The 22332-nt window shown below is 41.8% G+C and overlaps 1 protein-coding gene across 1 annotated transcript in view; it reads right to left on the bottom strand.

The window, feature by feature from the left end:
• The window catches only part of LOC109865165 (zinc finger protein 385C), a 145335-nt gene that overhangs the window by 77800 nt on the left and 45203 nt on the right, over positions 1-22332 (bottom strand). The window contains exon 2 of the mRNA XM_020453272.2: positions 6832-6980. Coding sequence (XP_020308861.2) covers positions 6832-6980 — 149 coding nt within the window. The remainder of the gene's footprint in view (positions 1-6831; positions 6981-22332) is intronic.

The following is a 22332-nucleotide window of genomic DNA, read 5'->3' as shown; positions in this document are numbered from 1 at the left end:
GGTATATGCAACAGTTTGGGCCGCCTAATTTGCCAGAATTTTACGTAATTATGACATAACATTGAGGGTTGTGCAATGAAACAGGAATATTTAGACTTAAGGATGCCACCCGTTAGATAAAATACGGAACGGTTCCGTATTTCACTGAAAGAATAAACGTCTTGTTTTCGAGATGTTAGTTTCCGGATTCGACCATATTAATGACCTAAGTCTTGTATTTCTGTGTGTTATTATGTTATAACTAAGTCAATGATTTGATAGAGCAGTCTGACTGAGCGATGGTAGGCACCAGCAGGCTCGTAAGCATTCATTCAAACAGCACTTTCGTGCGTTATGCCAGCAGCTCTGCTGTTTCTGACTTCAAGCCTATCAACTCCCGTGATTAGGCTGGTGTAACCGATGTGAAATGGCAAGCTAGTTAGCGGGGTGCGCGCTAACAGCGTTTCAAACGTCACTTGCTCTGAGACTTGGAGTAGTTAAAAAGCCGCAAGGCTTTTGTGGAGCGATGGGAAACGCTGCTTCGAGGGTGGCTGTTGTCGATGTGTTCCTGGTTCAAGCCCAGGTAGGGGCGAGGAGAGGGACAGAAGCTATACTGTTACACTGGCAATACTAAAGTGCCTATAAGAACATCCAATAGTCAAAGATATATGAAATACAAATGGTATAGAGAGAAATAGTCCTATAATTCCTATAATAACTACAACCTAAAACCTCTTACCTTGGAATATTGAAGACTCATGTTAAAAGGAACCACCAGCTTTCATATGTTCTCATGTTCTGAGCAAGGAACTTAAACGTTAGCTTTCGTACATGGCACATATTGCACTTTTACTTTCTTCTCCAACACTTTGTTTTTGCATTATTTAAACCAAATTGAACATGTTTCATTATTTATTTGAGGCAAAATAAATTTTATTGATGTATTATATTAAGTTAAAATAAGTGTTCATTTAGTACTGTTGTAATTGTCATTATTACATATACATTTTAAAAATCGTCCGATTAATCGGAACCGTCTTTTTTTGGTCCTTCAATAATCGGTATCGGTATCGGCTTGAAAGATCCTAATCGGTCGACCTCTATTAGAGACATATTTTTTGCATTGAATTTTGTATATTTATTCTGCATCTGCCAATACCAACCATTAGCCTGTGCGATTGATGAGGGCTGAACTACAACTGTGTTTGTGAGACAAGGGCGGATCCCGAAAAAGGTTCTTCTCACAAATGTCTGTTAAGTATCTTATCTCCCTCACTAGCTTTAAGCACCAACTGTCAGAGCAGCTCACAGATTACTGCACCTGTACATAGCCCACCTAAAATTTAGCCCAAACAACTACCTCTTTCCCAACTGTATTTAATTTTTATTTATTTATTTATTTTGCTCCTTTGCACCCCATTATTTTTTTATTTCTACTTTGCACATTCTTCCATTGCAAAACTACCATTCCAGTATTTTACTTGCTATATTGTATTTACTTTGCCATCATGGCCTTTTTTTGCCTTTACCTCCCTTCTCACCTCATTTGCTCACATTGTATATAGACTTGTTTATACTGCATTATTGACTGTATGTTTGTTTTTACTCCATGTGTAACTCTGTGTCGTTTTATCTGTCGAACTGCTTTGCTTTATCTTGGCCAGGTCGCAATTGTAAATGAGAACTTGTTCTCAACTTGCCTACCTGGTTAAATAAAGGTAAAATAAAATAAATAAATAAAAAGTCTGAACGGTTTGTCAAACTATAATGACCATACCATGAAAAGCTGAGACTCTCATGAACATGCACATCTGTTTTGTTCTATGAAGCTCACAGACCACACAAGAGTTGTTAAAAGGTAAGGTTTCTACATAGAATATCAGAGACAATAATTGCACATAATACTGTAATAAACTCACATAGTTGCTGTCAAAAACACCAAACTCCACACAATTATAACTGACTAGTTGGATATTCATTTCCCACTGAGAAAACAATTTTTTGTTTTTGCTTGGCAGTCATTATTTTTGTTGTCAATAAATCTCATGAATGCAACTGTTTACGTCAAATAGTTTTGTGTTCTACATGTAGCCCTGGTTGTCCTGAAAAGAAAATGGTAAAATACTTCAATGTGAGGCTAAATATGAGGGCAGAGCGAGTAGATCAATTAAAGTAGTGAATTTCAAGTTTTTCACCCAGTGATTGCCTGGGTATGAAAAAGTTTCACATGAACAGGTTAAAGTTGTAATTTCATAACAAGGACGGCAATCATTTTTGCCCGCCGCACTGTAGGCCTACGGTTGGAGCAGGAGAAGAGCAGCTCCAAACGCTCAAAATCATTTATTTTTGAGACGGGGGTGAAATCCCAAACGCCGTTATATTAACTGGTTATGCCATTGCTAATTTCTAAAGATAAATATTGATACATTACTAGCTCAAAACACTTTTTATCTGCTAAAATGACAGGTTAATCAGTGGGTGATTGAAATTTCAGATAAAAAGTGGGGGGGGGGACAAAATGCATAAATTGCCCCCTCTAATCTGATAGTGGTAGATGCTGTCTGCCCTATGGCTTAGTTCAGGTGGCTACACACAGCATACAGGTGTGTGTAGCCACCTGTATACAGTGCCTTCAGAAAGTATTCACACCCCTTTTCCACATTTGTTGTGTTACAGCCTCAATTTATACTGAAATAAAATTAAGATGTTGTGTCACTGGCCTACACACAATACCCATCATGTCAAAGTGGAATTATGCATTTAGAAAGTTTAACAAATGAATAAAAAGTGAAAAGCTGAAATGTCTTGAGTCAATAAGTATTCAACCACTTTGTTATGGCAAGCCTAAATAAGCTCAGGAGTAAACATTTGCTTAACAAGTCACATCATAAGTTGCATGGATTCTGTGTGCAATAATGGTGTTTTACATTAGTTTTGAATGACTACATCATCTCTGTACCCCACAAATACAATTATCTGTAAGGTCCCACAGTTGAACAGTGAATATCAAATACAGATTCAACCCCAACTACCAGGGAGGTTCTCCAATGCTTCGCAAAAAAGAGCACATATTGGTAGATGGGTAAAAAAAAGCAGACACTGAATATCCCTTTGAGCATGGTGAAGTTATTAATTACACTTTGGATGATGTATCAATAAACCCAGTTGTCACTACAAAGATACAGGCGTCCTTCCTAACTCAGTTGCCAGCGAGGAAGGAAACTGCTCAGGAATTTCACCATGAGGCCAATGGTGACTTTAAAACAGTTACAGAGTTTAATGGCTGTGATAGGAGAAAATTGAGAATGGATCAACAACGTTGTAGTTACTCTACAATATTAATCTAAATGACAGAGTGAAAAGAAGGAAGCCTGTACAGAATAAAAATATTCAACAACATGCATCCTGTTTGCAACTAGTCACAAAAGTAAAACTGCAAAAATGTGGCAAAGAAATTAACTTAGTCTTGAATACTAAGCGTTACGTTTGGGGCAAATCCAACACAACACATCACTGAGTACCACTCTTCATATTTTCAAGCATTGTGGTGTGGTGGCTGCATCATGTTATGGGTATGCTTGTCATCGGCATGGACTAAGGAGTTTTTAGGATAAATCAAATATATATATTTGAATTTATGAGAATTTATATTTATTTAATCCATTTTGAAGTCAGGCTGTAACACAGCCAAATGTGAATTAAGTCAAGGAGTATGAATACTTTCTGAAGGCCCAGCTCCTTGTCACGTTCTGACCATCGTTCGTATGTGTTTTCCTTGTTTTAGTGTTGGTCAGGACGTGAACTGGGTGGGCATTCTATGTTGTGTGTCTGGTTTGTCTATTTCTATGTTTGGCCTGATATGGTTCTCAATCAGAGGCAGGTGTTAGTCATTGTCTCTGATTGGGAACCATATTTAGGTAGCCTGTTTTGTGTTGAGTTTTGTGGGTGATTGTTCCTGTCTTTGTGTTTGCACCAGATAGGGCTGTTTCGGTTTTTTCACATTTCATTATTTTGTAGTTTCTTCATGTATAGTTTTTTCCTTCATTAAAATAACATGAATCATCATCACGCCGCATTTTGGTCCGACTCTCCTTCACCACAAGAAAACCGTTACAGAATCACCCACCACAACAGGACCAAGCAGCGTGACAGGCAACAGGCAACAGCAACAGCGGCGCAATGAGGATTGGACATGGGACGATATATTGGATGGCAAGGGTTGCTACACATGGGAGGAGATCCTGGCGGGAAGGGATCGCCTTCCATGGGAACAGGTGGAGGCAGCGAGGAGAGCAGAGGCAGCCGGAGAGAGGAGCCGGCGATATGAGGGAACACGGTTGGCAAGGAAGCCCGGGAGTCAGCCCCAAAAATGTATTGGGTGGGGGCTCACAGGGAGTATGGCTACGCCAGGTAGGAGACCTGCGCAAACTCCCTGTGCTTACCGGGGGGCTAGAGAGACCGGGCAGGCACCGTGTTATGCAGTGGTGCGCACGGTGTCCCCAGTGCGGGTGCATAGCCCGGTGCGGTATATTCCAGCTCCTCGTATCGGCCAGGCTAGAGTGGGCATCGAGCCAGGTAAGGTTGGGCAGGCTCTGTGCTCAAGAGCTCCAGTGCGCCTGCACGGTCCGGTCTATCCAGTACCACCTTCACGCACCAGCCCTCCGGTGGCAGCTCCCCGCACCAGGCTTCCTGTGCGTGTTCTCGGCCCAGTACCACCAGTGCCAGCACCACGCATCAGGCCTACAGTGCGCCTCGCCTCTACAGCGCTGCCGGAGTCTCCCGCCTGTTCAGCGCAGCCAGAGCCTTCCTCCTCTACAGCGCTGCTGGAGTCTCCTGCCTGTTCAGCGCAGCCAGAGCTGTCAGCCTGCATGGAGCAGCCAGAGCTGCCAGCCTGCATGGAGCAGCCAGAGCTGCCAGCCTGCATGGAGCAGCCAGAGCTGGCAGTCTGCAAGAAGCAGCCAGAGCTGCCAGTCTGCATGGAGCAGCCAGAGCTGTCAGTCTGCATGGAGCAGCCAGAGCTGCCAGTCTGCATGAAGCAGCCAGAGCTGTCAGTCTGCAAGGAGCTGCCAGTCTGCAAGGAGCTGCCAGTCTGCAAGGAGCTGCCAGTCTGCAAGGAGCTGCCAGAGCTGCCAGTCTGTAAGAAGCCGCCAGAGCTGTCAGCCTACATGGAGCAGCCAGAGCCGCCAGTCAGCGTGGAGCAGCCAGAGCCGCCAGTCAGCATGGAGCAGCCAGATCCGTCAGATCTGCCAGTCAGCCAGACTCTTCCAGATCTGCCAGTCAGCCAGACTCTTCCAGATCTGCCAGTCAGCCAGACTCTTCCAGATCTGCCAGTCAGCCAGACTCTTCCAGATCTGCCAGTCAACCAGACTCTTCCAGATCTGCCAGTCAACCAGACTCTTCCAGATCTGCCAGTCAACCAGACTCTTCCAGATCTGCCAGTCAGCCAGACTCTTCCAGATCCGCCAGTCAGCCAGACTCTTCCAGATCCGCCAGTCAACCAGACTCTTCCAGATCTGCCAGTCAACCAGACTCTTCCAGATCCGCCAGTCAGCCAGGATCTGCCAGAACCACCAGCCAGCCAGGATCTGCTGGATCTAACTACCTGCCTGAGCTTCCTCTTAGTGCTGAGCTTCCCCTTAGTGCTGAGCTTCCCCTTAGTGCTGAGCTTCCCCTCAGTGCCGAGCTTCCCCTCAGTGCCGAGCTTCCCCTCAGTCCCGAGCTTCCCCTCAGTCCCGAGCTTCCCCTCAGTCCCGAGCTTCCCCTCAGTCCCGAGCTTCCCCTCAGTCCCGAGCTTCCCCTCAGTCCCGAGCTACCCCTCAGTCCTGAGCTACCTCAGTCCAGTGGGGCCGGTTGTTAGGTTTCCTAGGCCAAGGTTAGCGGCGAGGGTCGCCACTCAAGGGACGCTAAGGAGGTGGACTAAGACAATTATGGAGTGGGGTCCACGTCCAGCGCCAGAGCCGCCACCGCGGACAGATGCCCACCCAGACCCTCCCCTATAGGTTTAGGTTGTGCGTTCGGAGTCCGCACCTTGGGGGGGGGGGGGGGTTCTGTCACATTCTGACCATCGTTCGTATGTGTTTTCCTTGTTTTAGTGTTGGTCAGGACGTGAGCTGGGTGGGCATTCTATGTTGTGTGTCTGGTTTGTCTATTTCTATGTTTGGCCTGATATGGTTCTCAATCAGAGGCAGGTGTTAGTCATTGTCTCTGATTGGGAACCATATTTAGGTAGCCTGTTTTGTGTTGGGTTTTGTGGGTGATTGTTCCTGTCTTTGTGTTTGCACCAGATAGGGCTGTTTCGGTTTTTTCACATTTCATTATTTTGTAGTTTCTTCATGTATAGTTTTTTCCTTCATTAAAATAACATGAATCATCATCACGCCGCATTTTGGTCCGACTCTCCTTCACCACAAGAAAACCGTTACAGAATCACCCACCACAACAGGACCAAGCAGCGTGACAACAGGCAACAGGCAACAGCAACAGCGGCGCAATGAGGATTGGACATTTTGGTCCGACTCTCCTTCACCACAAGAAAACCGTTACACTCCTGAGCTCAATCAGTATCCGATTTTAATTTAAAATGGAAAATGAATATGTTCCTGCAAAAAATGTTAGCACATCAAATCAAATAGAATCGTATTGAATTATTTCAATAATCATACCAAATTGTACCGACTCGTTTTAAACTAAAAGTATCATTCCTGTATCGTATTGGAGCCCATGATCCCTAACACATACAAACACACACAGGCGCACACACACCCGCACACAGGCGCGCACACACACAAAGGTGCGCATGCAGACACACACAGAGCCGGACATGTACTTATTTTTCCTATGGATATCACACACCTCACACAGAGTCACACTGCTCTGTCTCCTCTCCCGCTTAGGCCTCCGCCCAGGGGCGGCTCGCTCCTCTTCTTCATCCTCCTCCTCTTCCTCGGCCTTCGGCAAGAGGACATTCTCCAGTAGCCCGGGGCTCCTGGGCCTCTTCATCCCTGGGAGAGTCCAACCAAAGGTAAATAAATTATGATCAGTTAAAGCTGAAACACAACATCGATTTTAGCATCAACCAGATTAAGATTCCTTTATTGCAGCAATGGTCTGCAAAATTGTTAAAAGGTTCAAATACAATACTGATAAGTGTTACAGTTGAACAATGGATAAAGACACTTCAAACGTTTACATTTGTTCAAATCTATCAGATTTTGACTGAATTATAGCGCATAAAACATTGCCCTGGCATGGACAACATAATGAATGGAGTTCAGGCATTTTGGAGAGAATTCAGGGATGATTTATTTTCAAATCTCAATTTAATAATGCACAAATGTATACATTCTTACAATATCAGGTACTTGTTTAATATTTTGTTGATAAAATAAAGAAAAGTATATGTGCCTTATATGCATATACACAAATTCTTACAAAATGCTATACTGCCCCATGCAAGGAATAATAACGCATATGTGCAACAACTAAATGGCTCTTAAAATGTGTTTACATTCGATGGAGTTTTATATAGATTGGAGTGGTGGGGGAGAGTAGGGTGCACGATGGTAATAAAACTCAAAGGAGGGCCACACAATGCTTCTGTCAGGACTACCTGACATGATGACTCCTTGCTGTCCCCAGTCCACCTGGCCATGCTGCTGCTCCAGTTTCAACTTCCACCTGACTGTGCTGCTGCTCCAGTTTCAACTGTTCTGCCTTATTATTATTCGACCATGCTGGTCATTTATGAACATTTGAACATCTTGGCCATGTTCTGTTATAATCTCCACCCGGCACAGCCAGAAGAGGACTGGCCACCCCACATAGCCTGGTTCCTCTCTAGGTTTCTTCCTAGGTATTGGCCTTTCTAGGGAGTTTTTCCTAGCCACCGTGCTTCTACACCTGCATTGCTTGCTGTTTGGGGTTTTAGGCTGGGTTTCTGTACAGCACTTTGAGATATCAGCTGATGTACGAAGGGCTATATAAATAAATTTGATTTGATTTGATTTGATTCTGAAGCCTTACTGTGAATATTTCCAGAACAACCACAAGGGGGCAGAAGTGCACAGTTCATCTTTATGGCGGGAAGTTGAAGAGGAAATCTCACAACCTCTCCATTACTTCTCAACAATCTCCATCTCCAGCCCTGGAGAGCACCTGGATGTGCAGTCTTGTGTTCCATCCCAGCACAATTTAAAAAACAGTACAATTAATTTCACAACAGATTTCATAACAGATAAAGTGTGTGCCCTTAGGCCGCTACTATCCTACCACATATCTACAACACAAAATCCATGTGTACGTGTGTGTATAGTAAGTATGTTATCGTGTGTGTGTGTATGCATGTGTCTGTCCCCCGTGTGTGTGTCTCTTCAAAGTCCCCGCTGTCCATAAGGTGTATTTTTACCTGTTTTTTAAATCAGATTTTACTGCTTGCGTGAGTTACTTGATGTGGAATAGAGTTTCTTGTAGTCATGGCTCTATGTTGTACTGTGCGCCTCTCATAATCTGTTCTGGACTTGGGGACTGTGAAGAGACCTCTGGTGGCATGTCTTGTGGGGTATACATGGATGTCTGACCTGTGTGCTAGTAGTTCAACCTGTCAATACCTCTCACAAATACAAGTAGTGATGAAATCAATCTCTCCCTCTACATTGAGCCAGGAGAAATTGACATGTGTATTATGAATATTAGCTATCCGTGTACATTTAAGGGCCAGCTGTGCCGCCCTGTTCTGGGCCAATTGTAATCCCTCTTTGTGGCACCTGACCACACGACTGGACAGTAGTCCTGGTGCGACAATTCCAGGGCCTGTAGGACCTGCCTTGATGATAGCGTTGTTAAGAAGGCAGAGCAGCGCTTTATTATGGACAGACTCCCCATCTTAGCTACAGTTGCATCAATATGTTTTGACCATGACAGTTTACAATCCATGGTGCGATGTTGGTTTGAGAAATGGTGATCAGAGTATACGCAGATGACTCTGCGACATTTGTACCAAGCTTGATTTAATTTCATAACATACGCTCCACATCTTTGCTGTCTGTCAATCTTGTGTAATCAGGGGGCTATAACAGGTGTTACTTAACGTGCTATCAACGGAAAGCTATTCCTGGTTTGTTCGTCTGAGAAATAATCTTTAGTATCTGATCTATTAGAAATAAGCCGAAAGATGATTATTATTATTATCTTGCAGTGTCTCGACTCGGTAGTCGGTACTGTAATGAGATAGTACATGTGCGATTAAAGATTTTGAAGGGGCTTGCTTGTAAGCTAGTTTGAACATTTAATTTGGTCAAAAAGAACTCTGTTAATTCACACAGCCTTAATGTACTACAGCACTAATTATTATGGAACTAAAAAGAGGTGGGATGGATGATATTCAACTCTGTTTTAAAAATCCCAGGAAGAGCTGATGCCTTGGCAGGAACTAATGGGGTTCCATAATAAATACAAATACTAATATTTTGCTTTGTGCTTTTCAAACGATAATAGCGCCATAACTAACATGATAATGATTTAGTTGTTGTCACGTATACTCCCTCTCCCGCACACCTGTCACCATCGTCTCGCGCACCTGCGCCTCATCACGCTCACCTGGACTCCATCACCTCCTTGATTATCTTCCCTATATCTGTCACTCCCCTTGGTTCTTTCCTCAGGTGTTATTGACTCTGTTTTCATGTCGGTGCATTGTTTGTGATTCGTGTTCATTGTTTCTTTTATTTATTAAAGCACTCACTCCCTGAACTTGCTTCCCGACTCTCAGCGCACTCGTTACAGTTGTGGAGGTTGTACTTGAAGCTCAGCTAAAATTCACTGTACTCATGAAATGAGTGAAGGAATATTATGAAAGAAGCTAAGTCATGGAATGAAAATGAATGATAAAGAGAGGCTTTTCAAGGTTGTGTGACAACTAGGGTAGCCTAGATGTTTTTATTAGGTTGCCGTGCTGGCACTGAATGAACACTTACTGTATGAGTAAGCTGAATAGCCTTATGCAACTGTTAGATTATTTTCCAGGACGGGGCACAAAGGCCCCCAAATCAGCATCTAGGACCTTAACCAAAATGTTCAATTGAAACCAATTGAAGCCAATCCATTTAAGGCAGAGGGAACAGAGCCCTATACAACGGCAGGGTAAACACTGCATTGTATTTTAGCCCTGCATGAATCATTCATTCTAAGAAGTAGTCTTGTGTGGTTCAGTTGGTAGAACATGTGGTTCAGTTGGTAGCGCATGGAGCTTGCAAGGGATGTGGGTTCAATTCCCACTCAGCCACCCATACATAATCATGTATGCACGCATGACTCTAAGTCACTTTGGATAGAAGCGTCTGCTTAATGCCATATATTATATTGTATTAAAAAGTGTCCCATTTAAAACCAGAAAGCATTACCTCTAGCAAACTCACAACTGGAAACCATTCATTTTCAATGGGGGGAGGAGACACAAGGATACATTAAGCGACTTAACAGTTGGAGAGTATGAGCTCGGCGACCAGAGATAAGAAAATCCCACTTTTATGCAAATCGGCGGAGGGAGTGTGTTACTAGCTAGCTTTGACAACATGCTTAAAAGGCAACGTGACAACACCCACAAAGAGACAGCTCGACGATTCCTTGCTACTTTGTAGCTTTCGGGGAAATAACTGGACCTTTACATAGCCTTGAATATGTGGACACAAATATGGCAGTCCCATCCACATAACCATTAACTCAGCAGCTCAGATAGTAAGTTAACATTATGGGATCAGTTCGAATGAAAACCTGCATATAATAATACACAGGAGGCTTTTAGAATGAGGACCAACCCATCTGAACACCACAAACCACTTAACAAAGTGGTTTTCGTCCAGTTTGGTTAATGTTTGGCAGAGTTTCCGCTGGCAATGCTTGTCCACTCTCTTTGCCTGGCACCTGTGTGGGTAGTTGGGTAGTGCCTGCCCTGTAGTGAGTGAACGTTGAGCAATGGGTGGCTCTAAAGAGGGATCAGTGATTGGCACAGGAGATGGCCAGCTGTGCCACCCAGAGCATGTTCTATTGACTGCGGTGTCTACCAAAAACACACATGCAAGCAAGTGTACTCATACAATCACCCACACACACACAATCATTCACAAGCAAGTACATGCACACACAGAAGCGTACATAAGAGCCAGCTACCGCCCGTTTCTGTAGGGAAATTAGGGTTGCAAAACTACCGCAAAGTTACCATAATTTTCTGTAAATTTGGTAATTAACAGATTTTTGTAAATCTATGAAAATCTTGGTAATTTACTCTTGAATAACTTTTTTTTGTTAAGTATTAATATAAAAGATATGTTTAAAAAATATATATATACATAAATGTATTATATATATATATGAAAGAAGCTATATATATATATTTAATTAAATATATTTAAAAATTACAAAATTACAAAAAAATACATAAATACATATATACATATATAATATATATTTTAAAAAATCTGTTAATTACCAAATTTACAGATAATTATGGTAACTTTGCGGTATATATATACAGTGCCTTGCGAAAGTTTTCGGCCCCCTTGAACTATGCGACCTTTTGCCACATTTCAGGCTTCAAACATAAAGATATAAAACTGTATTTTTTTGTGAAGAATCAACAACAAGTGGGACACAATCATGAAGTGGAACAACATTTATTGGATATTTCAAACTTTTTTAACAAATCAAAAACTGAAAAATTGGGCGTGCAAAATTATTCAGCCCCTTTACTTTCAGTGCAGCAAACTCTCTCCAGAAGTTCAGTGAGGATCTCTGAATGATCCAATGTTGACCTAAATGACTAATGATGATAAATACAATCCACCTGTGTGTAATCAAGTCTCCGTATAAATGCACCTGCACTGTGATAGTCTCAGAGGTCCGTTAAAAGCGCAGAGAGCATCATGAAGAACAAGGAACACACCAGGCAGGTCCGAGATACTGTTGTGAAGACGTTTAAAGCCGGATTTGGATACAAAAATATTTCCCAAGCTTTAAACATCCCAAGGAGCACTGTGCAAGCGATAATATTGAAATGGAAGGAGTATCAGACCACTGCAAATCTACCAAGACCTGGCCGTCCCTCTAAACTTTCAGCTCATACAAGGAGAAGACTGATCAGAGATGCAGCCAAGAGGCCCATGATCACTCTGGATGAACTGCAGAGATCTACAGCTGAGGTGGGAGACTCTGTCCATAGGACAACAATCAGTCGTATATTGCACAAATCTGGCCTTTATGGAAGAGTGGCAAGAAGAAAGCCATTTCTTAAAGATATCCATAAAAAGTGTTGTTTAAAGTTTGCCACAAGCCACCTGGGAGACACACCAAACATGTGGAAGAAGGTGCTCTGGTCAGATGAAACCAAAATTGAACTTTTTGGCAACAATGCAAAAAGTTATGTTTGGCGTAAAAGCAACACAGCTCATCACCGTGAACACACCATCCCCACTGTCAAACATGGTGGTGGCAGCATCATGGTTTGGGCCTGCTTTTCTTCAGCAGGGACAGGGAAGATGGTTAAAATTGATGGGAAGATGGATGGAGCCAAATACAGGACCATTCTGGAAGAAAACCTGATGGAGTCTGCAAAAGACCTGAGACTGGGACAGAGATTTGTCTTCCAACAAGACAATGATCCAAAACATAAAGCAAAATCTACAATGGAATGGTTCAAAAATAAACATATCCAGGTGTTAGAATGGCCAAGTCAAAGTCCAGACCTGAATCCAATCGAGAATCTGTGGAAAGAACTGAAAACTGCTGTTCACAAATGCTCTCCATCCAACCTCACTGAGCTCGAGCTGTTTTGCAAGGAGGAATGGGAAAACATTTCAGTCTCTCGATGTGCAAAACTGATAGAGACATACCCCAAGCAACTTACAGCTGTAATCGCAGCAAAAGGTGGCGCTACAAAGTATTAACTTAAGGGGGCTGAATAATTTTGCACGCCCAATTTTTCAGTTTTTGATTTGTTAAAAAAGTTTGAAATATCCAATAAATGTCGTTCCACTTCATGATTGTGTCCCACTTGTTGTTGATTCTTCACAAAAAAATACAGTTTTATATCTTTATGTTTGAAGCCTGAAATGTGGCAAAAGGTCGCAACGTTCAAGGGGGCCGAATACTTTCGCAAGGCACTGTATATATATATATATATATATATATCTGTGTCCATGAGTCTATGTAGTTTATAGACAGACCTATAGTACTGTAGGGTTCAAGAGAAAATAGCCTACTCTTACAAAAGGGTAAAGTTTGCAAGTTTGCAGTTTCATTTGAGGAGGTCTGACGACCGAAAGCTCAGCCTAAATCAATTGAATTGTGCATCGATCCTGAGTGTGCTAAGACTCACCTCGCATGTGAGGTGAAATAATACTATTCTCCTCACATGTGAAAAGATGGTGTTAACATGTTGCAGTAACAATGTTTCTACCGGTGGAATTAAGGTGACCACATCTAAAAACCAAAATGTGGGACAAGGAAAACATTTTGCGAACAGTGGACAGAATACATTTTCTGGAGCAGGTTAATGGATCACGTTCAAATAGCGACATCGTTTTGCTGTTTGATGGTCACTGCCTGTTAAAGGGGCTATCCTTAGTTGCTACATCATTTTGAAATTCATGATATGTACCCATTGATTCTTGAAGAACATAACGTATAAATGCCTCATGAGCTTAGTTCAACTGTTATACCCCATCAGAACTCATAATATAAGCTTTTTTAACTCCAATGTTTGTAAACAAAGTAAATGTAAATAACCACTGTTAAAATATGGTTAAAACTATATTTTTTGTATCATGGATGGTCTTTGCGTCCATTGCGTAGTCTATGGATTTGAGAGTGGTTATATTTCTCCAGCCCATCCCTCAGCTTTTTACAAAAACTGTGGCGGGGAGTCCTCTTTGTTAATGTTTCAATAACAAACTGCCACTTTAAACACCTTTAATAGAGTCATAGTGTTATGATATGGTGCAATCCTCTAGTGAAGGAGTTACTTTTGTGCAATTTATCAAGTAAAACTTCTGAAGTCAAGAACAGAATTCTTAGCATTTCAAACAAAAATAATGATATTGAAAGCAAAACATTAACCCAAAAGTATTGATAACAAAACAAAATAGTGCAAGGAAATCATTTTTAAATGCGAGAACAAATACAGAACAAAAAAATAGTTTTTGTAAGTTTTGCCACATTCATTCCAGCAAAATAGCACTCTGCATCCCACTGCTGGTCTGCCTCTGAAGCTAAGCAGGATAGGACCCTGGACTTCCAGATGCAGCTGGAAGTGGTGGAAAATAAACATGTGAGTAAAAATGTATAATCATTCACAAGGGAAAAATGATGTCATTTGTTTTTGGACACAAGTGAAAAATTTCACATGAAGCTTATTATTATTTATTTGATTAGACGTTAATTTTTCCCATTCCCATACATTACTTTTTTTTCTCACACGTTTATTTCTTACCACTTACAGCTACATCTGGGCTCCCATCCAGGGACCAACTAGGACCGGTCCCACTTAGCTTCAGATGCAAATCAGCAGTGGGATGCAGGGTGCTATGTTGCTGGAATGTGATTTTTTTAATGTGATATTTTGTAAGGGTAATTAATTAAGAAAAACATTTTTTTCAACAATGACAGAATTTGCAATTAACTCCAAAGATGTACTTTTTTCACAACTGCCACCAGTTCGGCATCAAAACACTTACAACAAAGACATGTTGACATAGTAAAATAAATGCTATGCAGTGTTTCCCCTTAATGCATTTAGCAGCGGCACACCACTGCTGGCATGTGTCCCCCTTTGATTTTGTCATGTTTGAGTCACTCAGATCGCATAAGAACATGGCCCAAGCCTTGGCAAAATGTGTTTCATTGCAGGAAATTAGTTTTAAAACTTATAATTTTCTTTCAGCCCCATTGCAAAAAGTGTAAAATGTCTGTTTCAAAGCTAATTTCTGGTAATTCTACACATTTTGCCCTGGGGCTGAGAGAAAATGTTTAAAAAATAATTTCCTGCAATTATACACATACAAACTATAAAAAAAATTCTCTGCTCCATGGCAAAATGGGAAATTAGCTTAAAACAGGCTATGTACCCAGCACCACACACACAGTATGAGGCTATGTGCCCATCACTATATACAGTAGACGACCCCCAGATGATGGCCCAGCATATCTCTACCCCTGTAAATACTAGCACTCATCAGGCTGTCCCGAGTGGGGAAAGAGAATAAAACCATGATGTGTCTCAGACAGGCACATAAAAGCAGGCCGTAAAGGATGGTTTATGCCCCACATGTTCTTTCTCTCTCTCTCTCTCTCTCTCTCTCTCTCTCTCTCTCTCTCTCTCTCTCTCTCTCTCTCTCTCTCTTCCTTCCTTCCTCCCTCTCTCCCCCTCCCTCCCTCCCTCTCTCTCTCTCGCTGCCCCTCATAAAGATGGTGACAGAATGCTGTTCCCAGATCAGCTGGCAGCTGGGAAACTAGAGAAGCAGCAGGGTTGAGTGTGTGTGTGCGTATTGTGTGTGTCTACTCTGAGCGCGTCTTCTCTATGTGTACAGTTGAAGTCAGAAGTTTACATACACCTTAGCCAAATACATTTAAACTCAGTTTTTCACAATTCCTGACATTTAATCCTGGTAAAAAAAAGTATGTCTTAGGTCAGTTAGGATCACCACTTTGTTTAAAGAATGTGAAATGTCAGAATAATTCTCAGAGAGAATGATTTATTTCAGCTTTTATTTATTTCATCACATTCCCAGTGGGTCAGAAGTTTACATACACTCAATTAGTATTTGGTAGCATTGCCTTTAAATTGTTTAACTTGGGTCAAACGTTTCAGGTAGCCTTCCACAAGTTTTCCACAATAAGTTGGGTGAATTTCGGCCCATTCCTACTGACAGAGCTGGTGTAACTGAGTAGGGTTTGTAGGCCTCCTTGCTCGCACACGCTTTTTCAGTTCTGCCCACAAATTTTCTATAGGATTGAGGTCAGGGCTTTGTGTTGGCCACTCCAATATCTTGACTTTGTTGTCCTGAAGCCATTTTGCCACAAATTTGGAAGTATGCTTGGGGTCATTGTCCGTTTGGAAGACCCATTTGTGACCAAGCTTTAACTTCCTGACTGATGTCTTCAGATTTTGCTTCAATATATCCACATAATATTTCCGTCCTCATGACGCCATCTATTTTGTGAAGTGCACCAGTCCCTGCTGCAGCAAAGCACCCCCACAACATGATGCTGCCACCCCCGTGCTTCACGGTTGGGATGGTGTACTTCGGCTTGCAACCTACCTTTTTCCTCTAAACATAACGATGGTCATTATGGCCAAACAGTTCTATTTTTGTTTCATCAGACCAGAGGACATTTCTCCAAAAAGTATGATCTTTGTCCCCATGTGCAGTTGCAAACCATAGTCTCGCTTCTTTATGGTGGTTTTGGAGCAGTGGTTTCTTTCTTGCTGAGCGGCCTATCAGGTTATGTCGATATAGGACTTGTTTAACTGTGGATATAGATGATTTTGTACCTGTTTCCTCCAGCATCTTCACAAGGTCCTTTGCTGTTGTTCTGGGATTGAGTTTCACTTTTTGCAAAGTACGTACATCTCTACGAGAGACAGAACGCGTCTCCTTCCTGAGCGGTATGACGGCAGCGTGTTCCCATGGTGTTTATACTTGCGTACTATTGTTTGTACAGTTGAACGTGGTACTTTCAGGCGTTTGTAAATTGCTCCCAAGGATGAATCAGACTTGTGGAGGTCTACCATTGTGTTTCTGAGGTCTTAGCTGATTTCTTTGGATTTCCCCATGACGTCAGGCAAAGAGGCACTGAGTTTGAAGGTAGGCCTTGAAATACATCCACAGGTACACCTCCAATTGACTCAAATGATGTCAATTAGCCTATCAGAAGGTTCTAAAGCCATGACATAATTTTCTGGAATTTTCCAAGCTGTTTAAAGGCACAGACAACTTAGTGTATGTAAACTTCTGACCCACTGGAATTGTGATACAGTGAATTATAAGTGAAATAATCTGTCTGGAACAATTGTTGGAATAATTACTTGCGTCATGCACAAAGTAGATGTCCTATAACCGACTTGCCAAAACTATAGTTTGTTAACAAGAAATTTGTGGAGTGGTTGAAAAACGAGTTTTAATGACTCCAACCTCAGTGTATGTAAACTTCCGACCAACTGTATATCCAATACAAAAAACATTCACATTTAAATGGTATTAATATTAATTTGCATATATTTCCGTAAATTCCCATATATTCCCATTAATTCCCGTATATTCCCGTTAATTCCCAAGTAAAGTTTCGACCTCTGAATATTCCCCAAAATGTGAAACCCTACCTACTACAGTAGCTATAATATAAAATAAGATAATTAGATTGGTGCTTACATTTGTCCTATTTCACACATGTGCATGTGCGAATAGGAAATGTGTTTTTTGCATATCCCACTCCCCATGAGAAACCCTCAGGGAGTGGGGTCAGAGACAGGGATAACTATATACTTTGGCATATGGATGGCTCAAAAAGGTGGATTTGTCTTATCAGATCACTACTTTTAAAGTATGAAAACATCTGACAAACTTTTATTTTAGATTGAAATGTCCTCCCTCTAACTTAGACATGTGCATAGACCACACATTGGTCAACGGAATAATGCTATTTCCCTAACCTAGCCCATATTCGTACCAGTATGAGCCAAACAATATCTGTCCCTAGATCAGCTGTTAACGGTTTTTATCTCAATATCAAATCATTTTCTTAAGCAAGAATTTTGCTAGGACTGTCTGGGAGTGGGGAGGGGGAAACTGAAAATTAGCTGTTATTGGCAGAGAGGTTTGGAACTCTATTTCTTATTGGTCTATTAACTAATTTAGAGCATGGTGATGTCACCATGGACGGCCAAAACTCCACCCCAAGAAAACAGGCTGAAATATCTTAAATATCTTAAATGTCTTCTCAAACCGTTCTTACACTAAAACGGGATTATCACAATTGTACAGTATTCTTCCAACCTCATATTTGGATTTTTTTTTATAAAAAAAAAATATATATATTTTTTTTACTACACTGGGTCTTTAAGGGCCTGTCCGTCAGGGGCTGATTCACAAGTTGCATTGGCTAGTTAGTAGGCTTTGCAATACATGAGCACATACATGTAGACAACTGAGAGCCTTAATAAATGATCTAGGATTATGATCAACACATCTGACCCTCCACCAGTTGTTGAGGGAACAATGTACCAAAACAGTTAAAGGGCCTGTCTGTCAACTGCTAGTATAATCCATGATGAGACACACACACATACACACACACTCTACCCATTTCCTCTGCCCTGACGACTATATCAGAATACAGTCATCTTTTACAGTCCTCAACAGCTGCATGCAATGGAACAGTCAGCACCTTGTGCAGCCCCTCAGCCGTTCACACAGGCCTTCTGGGAAAGCGATTAGCAGCGTGCGGTGGTGGCCCGTGAATGAGCGACCCCGGCAGGGCCAAATTACAGGAGAGCGAGAGAGAGAGCTGATGGGAAGTTTTTTAACTGGCTCCTTGTTCTACACAGTGCCAAGGGAAATTTACAGACCCTCACTCTCTCTTTCTCTCTCCCTGTTTGCTCTTTCTCTCTCTTGCAGTGTCTCTCTCTATGTCTCTGCATGTCTCTCTCTCTCCTGCTCCCTCCCCTCCCTTCCTCTCTCTCTCTCTCTCTCACTCTCGTAGTTTCCCTGCCTCCCTCCCCCTCCCTCTCTTCCTCTCTCTCTCTCCCCTTCTCTTTCTCTCTCCACCTGCTCTCTCCATCTGTTTGATGGGCTGACTGTATCCTTTCCACATCAGGCAGGGTGCCTCGTTTATCAATGGGATTTGATAAATGAGGGCTGTGCATGGTATAATTGGTAATTGGAACAACCCACTGACAGAACAAGGGACTGACAGCAGTTCCATAAAGGGTTGAAACTTGCACTATGTAACCCTTTTCACATGTTTGTGTGTTTTGTAACCTACCAGTCATTTAAGCATAACTTAAACGACAGCAATGCCCCTTGAGGGTCTCGAACCGAAATCTTGAACCTGGGTTTCCAAGCCTGTAGGCAAACTCGCTAACCTCTGCTCCAATAGGATTAACCAACTTGGGAAAGATCGATTTAACTGGCTGACCTAGACATGGGTCGCTACTGTACATGAGCGGTCAAATGAAACACGCCCTACAAAGGCATTGTTATTATTTATGTCTCTCAAGGGACTCATAGAGTCCAGGGGAACATTCTATGAATAGAGCAGCCAGACACGGAACACCTGAGAGCCTCACGTACATACATGAGGCTCTTTTTAGGCCACCCTTGCGAGTAAATGTAATCCCTGTTCATCTGCTCTGTTGTACTGTAATTTCAATCGAGTACAGGCTTAACTGAATGAATAACTGAGACGGAATGCAATATAGTATTTTATTATATAGTTTGGGGTATGGCTTCTTCTCTGAGGAGCCAGATGCTGACGACAGGTAGCCCTTTGCTGGGTAGCTGGCATCGATAGTTTAGAAAGTTACAGATTAGTTGGTTAGTAGGTCTTAGGTATGATACAGTATTTGTGCATCTATAACTTACTCACTCATCATTATTCACGATTCATTCAGTAATCATGGTAGCATCCACATCAATGTAGAAGTGTTTAGAAAAATATAATTTCCTTATTTACAATAAAAGTGACTTCAAAATGACACAATACATTATTTACTATTAATTTCAATTGGGCACAAAATAATCAGAAACACAACCAAAACAAACAGCAAATGTATTCAACAAGTGTGTAGAGTCACAAGCTTAATGTAATAATTTGTTGCTAGGAATATGGGACAATATACTAAACTTTTGACAACTTTAATACACATAACGCTAACCAACAATTTGGATCCTACCTGGTCACAAAAACTCCTACCACAGAGTTTATAAACCAAGAAACGCAACATCGCAAGACATCCGGGAACGCTTCTGAAACAGACCAGACAGACCAGGCCGGGGGGGGGGGGGGTTTTCATTTTCTCAAAATCTAAAAGCACAATCTAGTCTCGAGCCAAGGTTTTAAGTAGTTGAACATGTTATTACTCTAACCTTGTGAAAGTGACAAAGTGACACGTTTTCATTTTTGTCAAAAACAACTTTATATCGAAGGAGTGCCTTTGATGGCCTGCTCATGCGCTGTTTGGCGTGAAACGACCGTTAAACCCGATGACGTGTTTCTATGCATGAGCTTAGCTAGCCAACATCGCCATGACATCGTCTGCAAGTGTGATTGGGGATTTCTATTGGAGAAGCAGTTTTAGCCTATCATCATACAGTACTGTCTTTTCTCCTACAGTACCTGGCTTTTTCATTCGTTTTAATGCTAAACAACACCAACCATAGAATTTGAATAATCATTCTATTTCTATGATTCTAACAGTTCACCCAATTATTTTTTAAATATAAATTGCACAAAAAATCGCAATATTTATTATATTTGTATTTGTAAAAAAAAATAATAATAGATGTTTAAATGATTGCAATTTTTTGGGGCCCATATCATGTAGCCCTAGTGGGACTTTGAGGGATGGTGGTAGTCTTTCTATTTAATTTATTGTGGCAAAAACAAAATCGAGTCTATTCTTTCAATAGACTAGTTTATTCTGTCATGTAAACATGAATTCCCTGTTGAGAAACAATACAGAGTTGCATTAAAATGGTTTTAGAAATGCACCCCCACTTTTATACAAAGTCAAGCGCCCAAGAATAGACCTACAGGTATGATTGAAGAAGGAAGCAGGTGTTAAACATGGGCTTTGCTACACAGAAAGCAGCAACTTGACTACTCCATTGTCAACACCGTAGCCCTTACCTGCAGTCAAATTACCTAGTGGCCTCATAGATGGAATGTTCTTAATATTTTTCAAAATGTCATAATTAATAAAAACTGAAAATCTGGTGTTTCAAACGGTTTTGATATATTTCAGTTTTCAGTGATGTATATAACATGTAATATTGAGATGCAAACTCTATATATGACATGGTACAGGTGTCTTCTTTTTTTTAAGCCCATAACCATCTGTGTGAAGTATATGCTTTTGTTTCAAAGTAGATTTGTTTAAGACTACCAAGAAACACTACGTGTGACCCTGATTTAGCCCACTGCAGTGAAAAGTTAACCCATAGTACTACAGAGACGGATAGGGAGGCCATGTGTTAGCAGCATGTTAGCAGCAGCCCCAACTTAGATACAGACAAGACAGGACAAGACAGTACAGGACAGGATACTGATGAACCACGCGAAGGCACCATCCAATGTGCTTCCTGTAATTACAAATATAAATATTGTGTTGCCGCCTCTCTGATCACAGAACTTTGATATGTGTTGAAAAGAGAGAGAGAGAGATTGAGGGAGAAATTGGGAGGAGAAAAGGGAGACCTAGTGAAAGAACCAGAGAGACAAAATAATAAGAGAGACAAAATGAGAACAAGTGAGAGAGTGAAAGAGAGAGAAAAGAACAAGGGAGATGTGAAGAGGGGACAGATAGAGAAAAGCACGAAAGAGAGAGACAAAATGAAAACGGGAGAAAGACAGCCAGAGGTGAATGATCTGTGATCATCGGGGTAATTAAAACATCAAATCCTCCTTGGGTGTGGAGAGGCTCAGACTTCCCACATCTCCTCCGAAATATTTTGGAACATGGCTATTAACAGGAAGCTGACACAAGGTCTTAAACGGCGTAAAGATGTTTTATCCAGGACGGGTTTTTAATGATTAATTATTTTTATTTTATTTAACCTTTATTCAACTAGGCTAGTCAGTTAAGAACAAATTCTAATTTACAATGATGGCCTACACCAGCTAAACCCGGATGATGCTGGGTCAATTGCGCACCACCCAATGGACTCCCAATCACAGCCGGTTGTGATACAGCCTGGATTTGAACCAGGGTGTCTGAAGTGACACCGTTAGCACTGAGTTGCAGTGCCTTAGACCGCTGCGCCACTCGGAAGCACAACAAGTAGCTCAGATAAGTGGAAGGACGGACGGACAGCCAGACCAAACAAATTGATAGACAAAGGGCTAGTCCCAAAGAGACAGATGAGTCAGGACAGAGAGGCGGCTATATACAGTACTTGACACACCCGCACACACACATGCACACGCACACACAATGGCTGCTTTATTAATCAAGGTTATAGATAACAAGGTCATCCACCGAGGCGCCATTCACTGATACACTTTAATACACTGATTTCTACTGTATGCCAGTGGGGGTGCTGTATGAAGTGTGCCTTGGCAGAGGTAAACAGAGAGACAGACAGACTA

This window comes from Oncorhynchus kisutch, linkage group LG20, assembly GCF_002021735.2.
Source record: "Oncorhynchus kisutch isolate 150728-3 linkage group LG20, Okis_V2, whole genome shotgun sequence".
Classification (NCBI taxonomy): Eukaryota; Metazoa; Chordata; class Actinopteri; order Salmoniformes; family Salmonidae; genus Oncorhynchus; species Oncorhynchus kisutch.
Note: the sequence above shows the minus strand (reverse complement) of the source record. Positions and strands in the feature narration are given on the sequence as shown.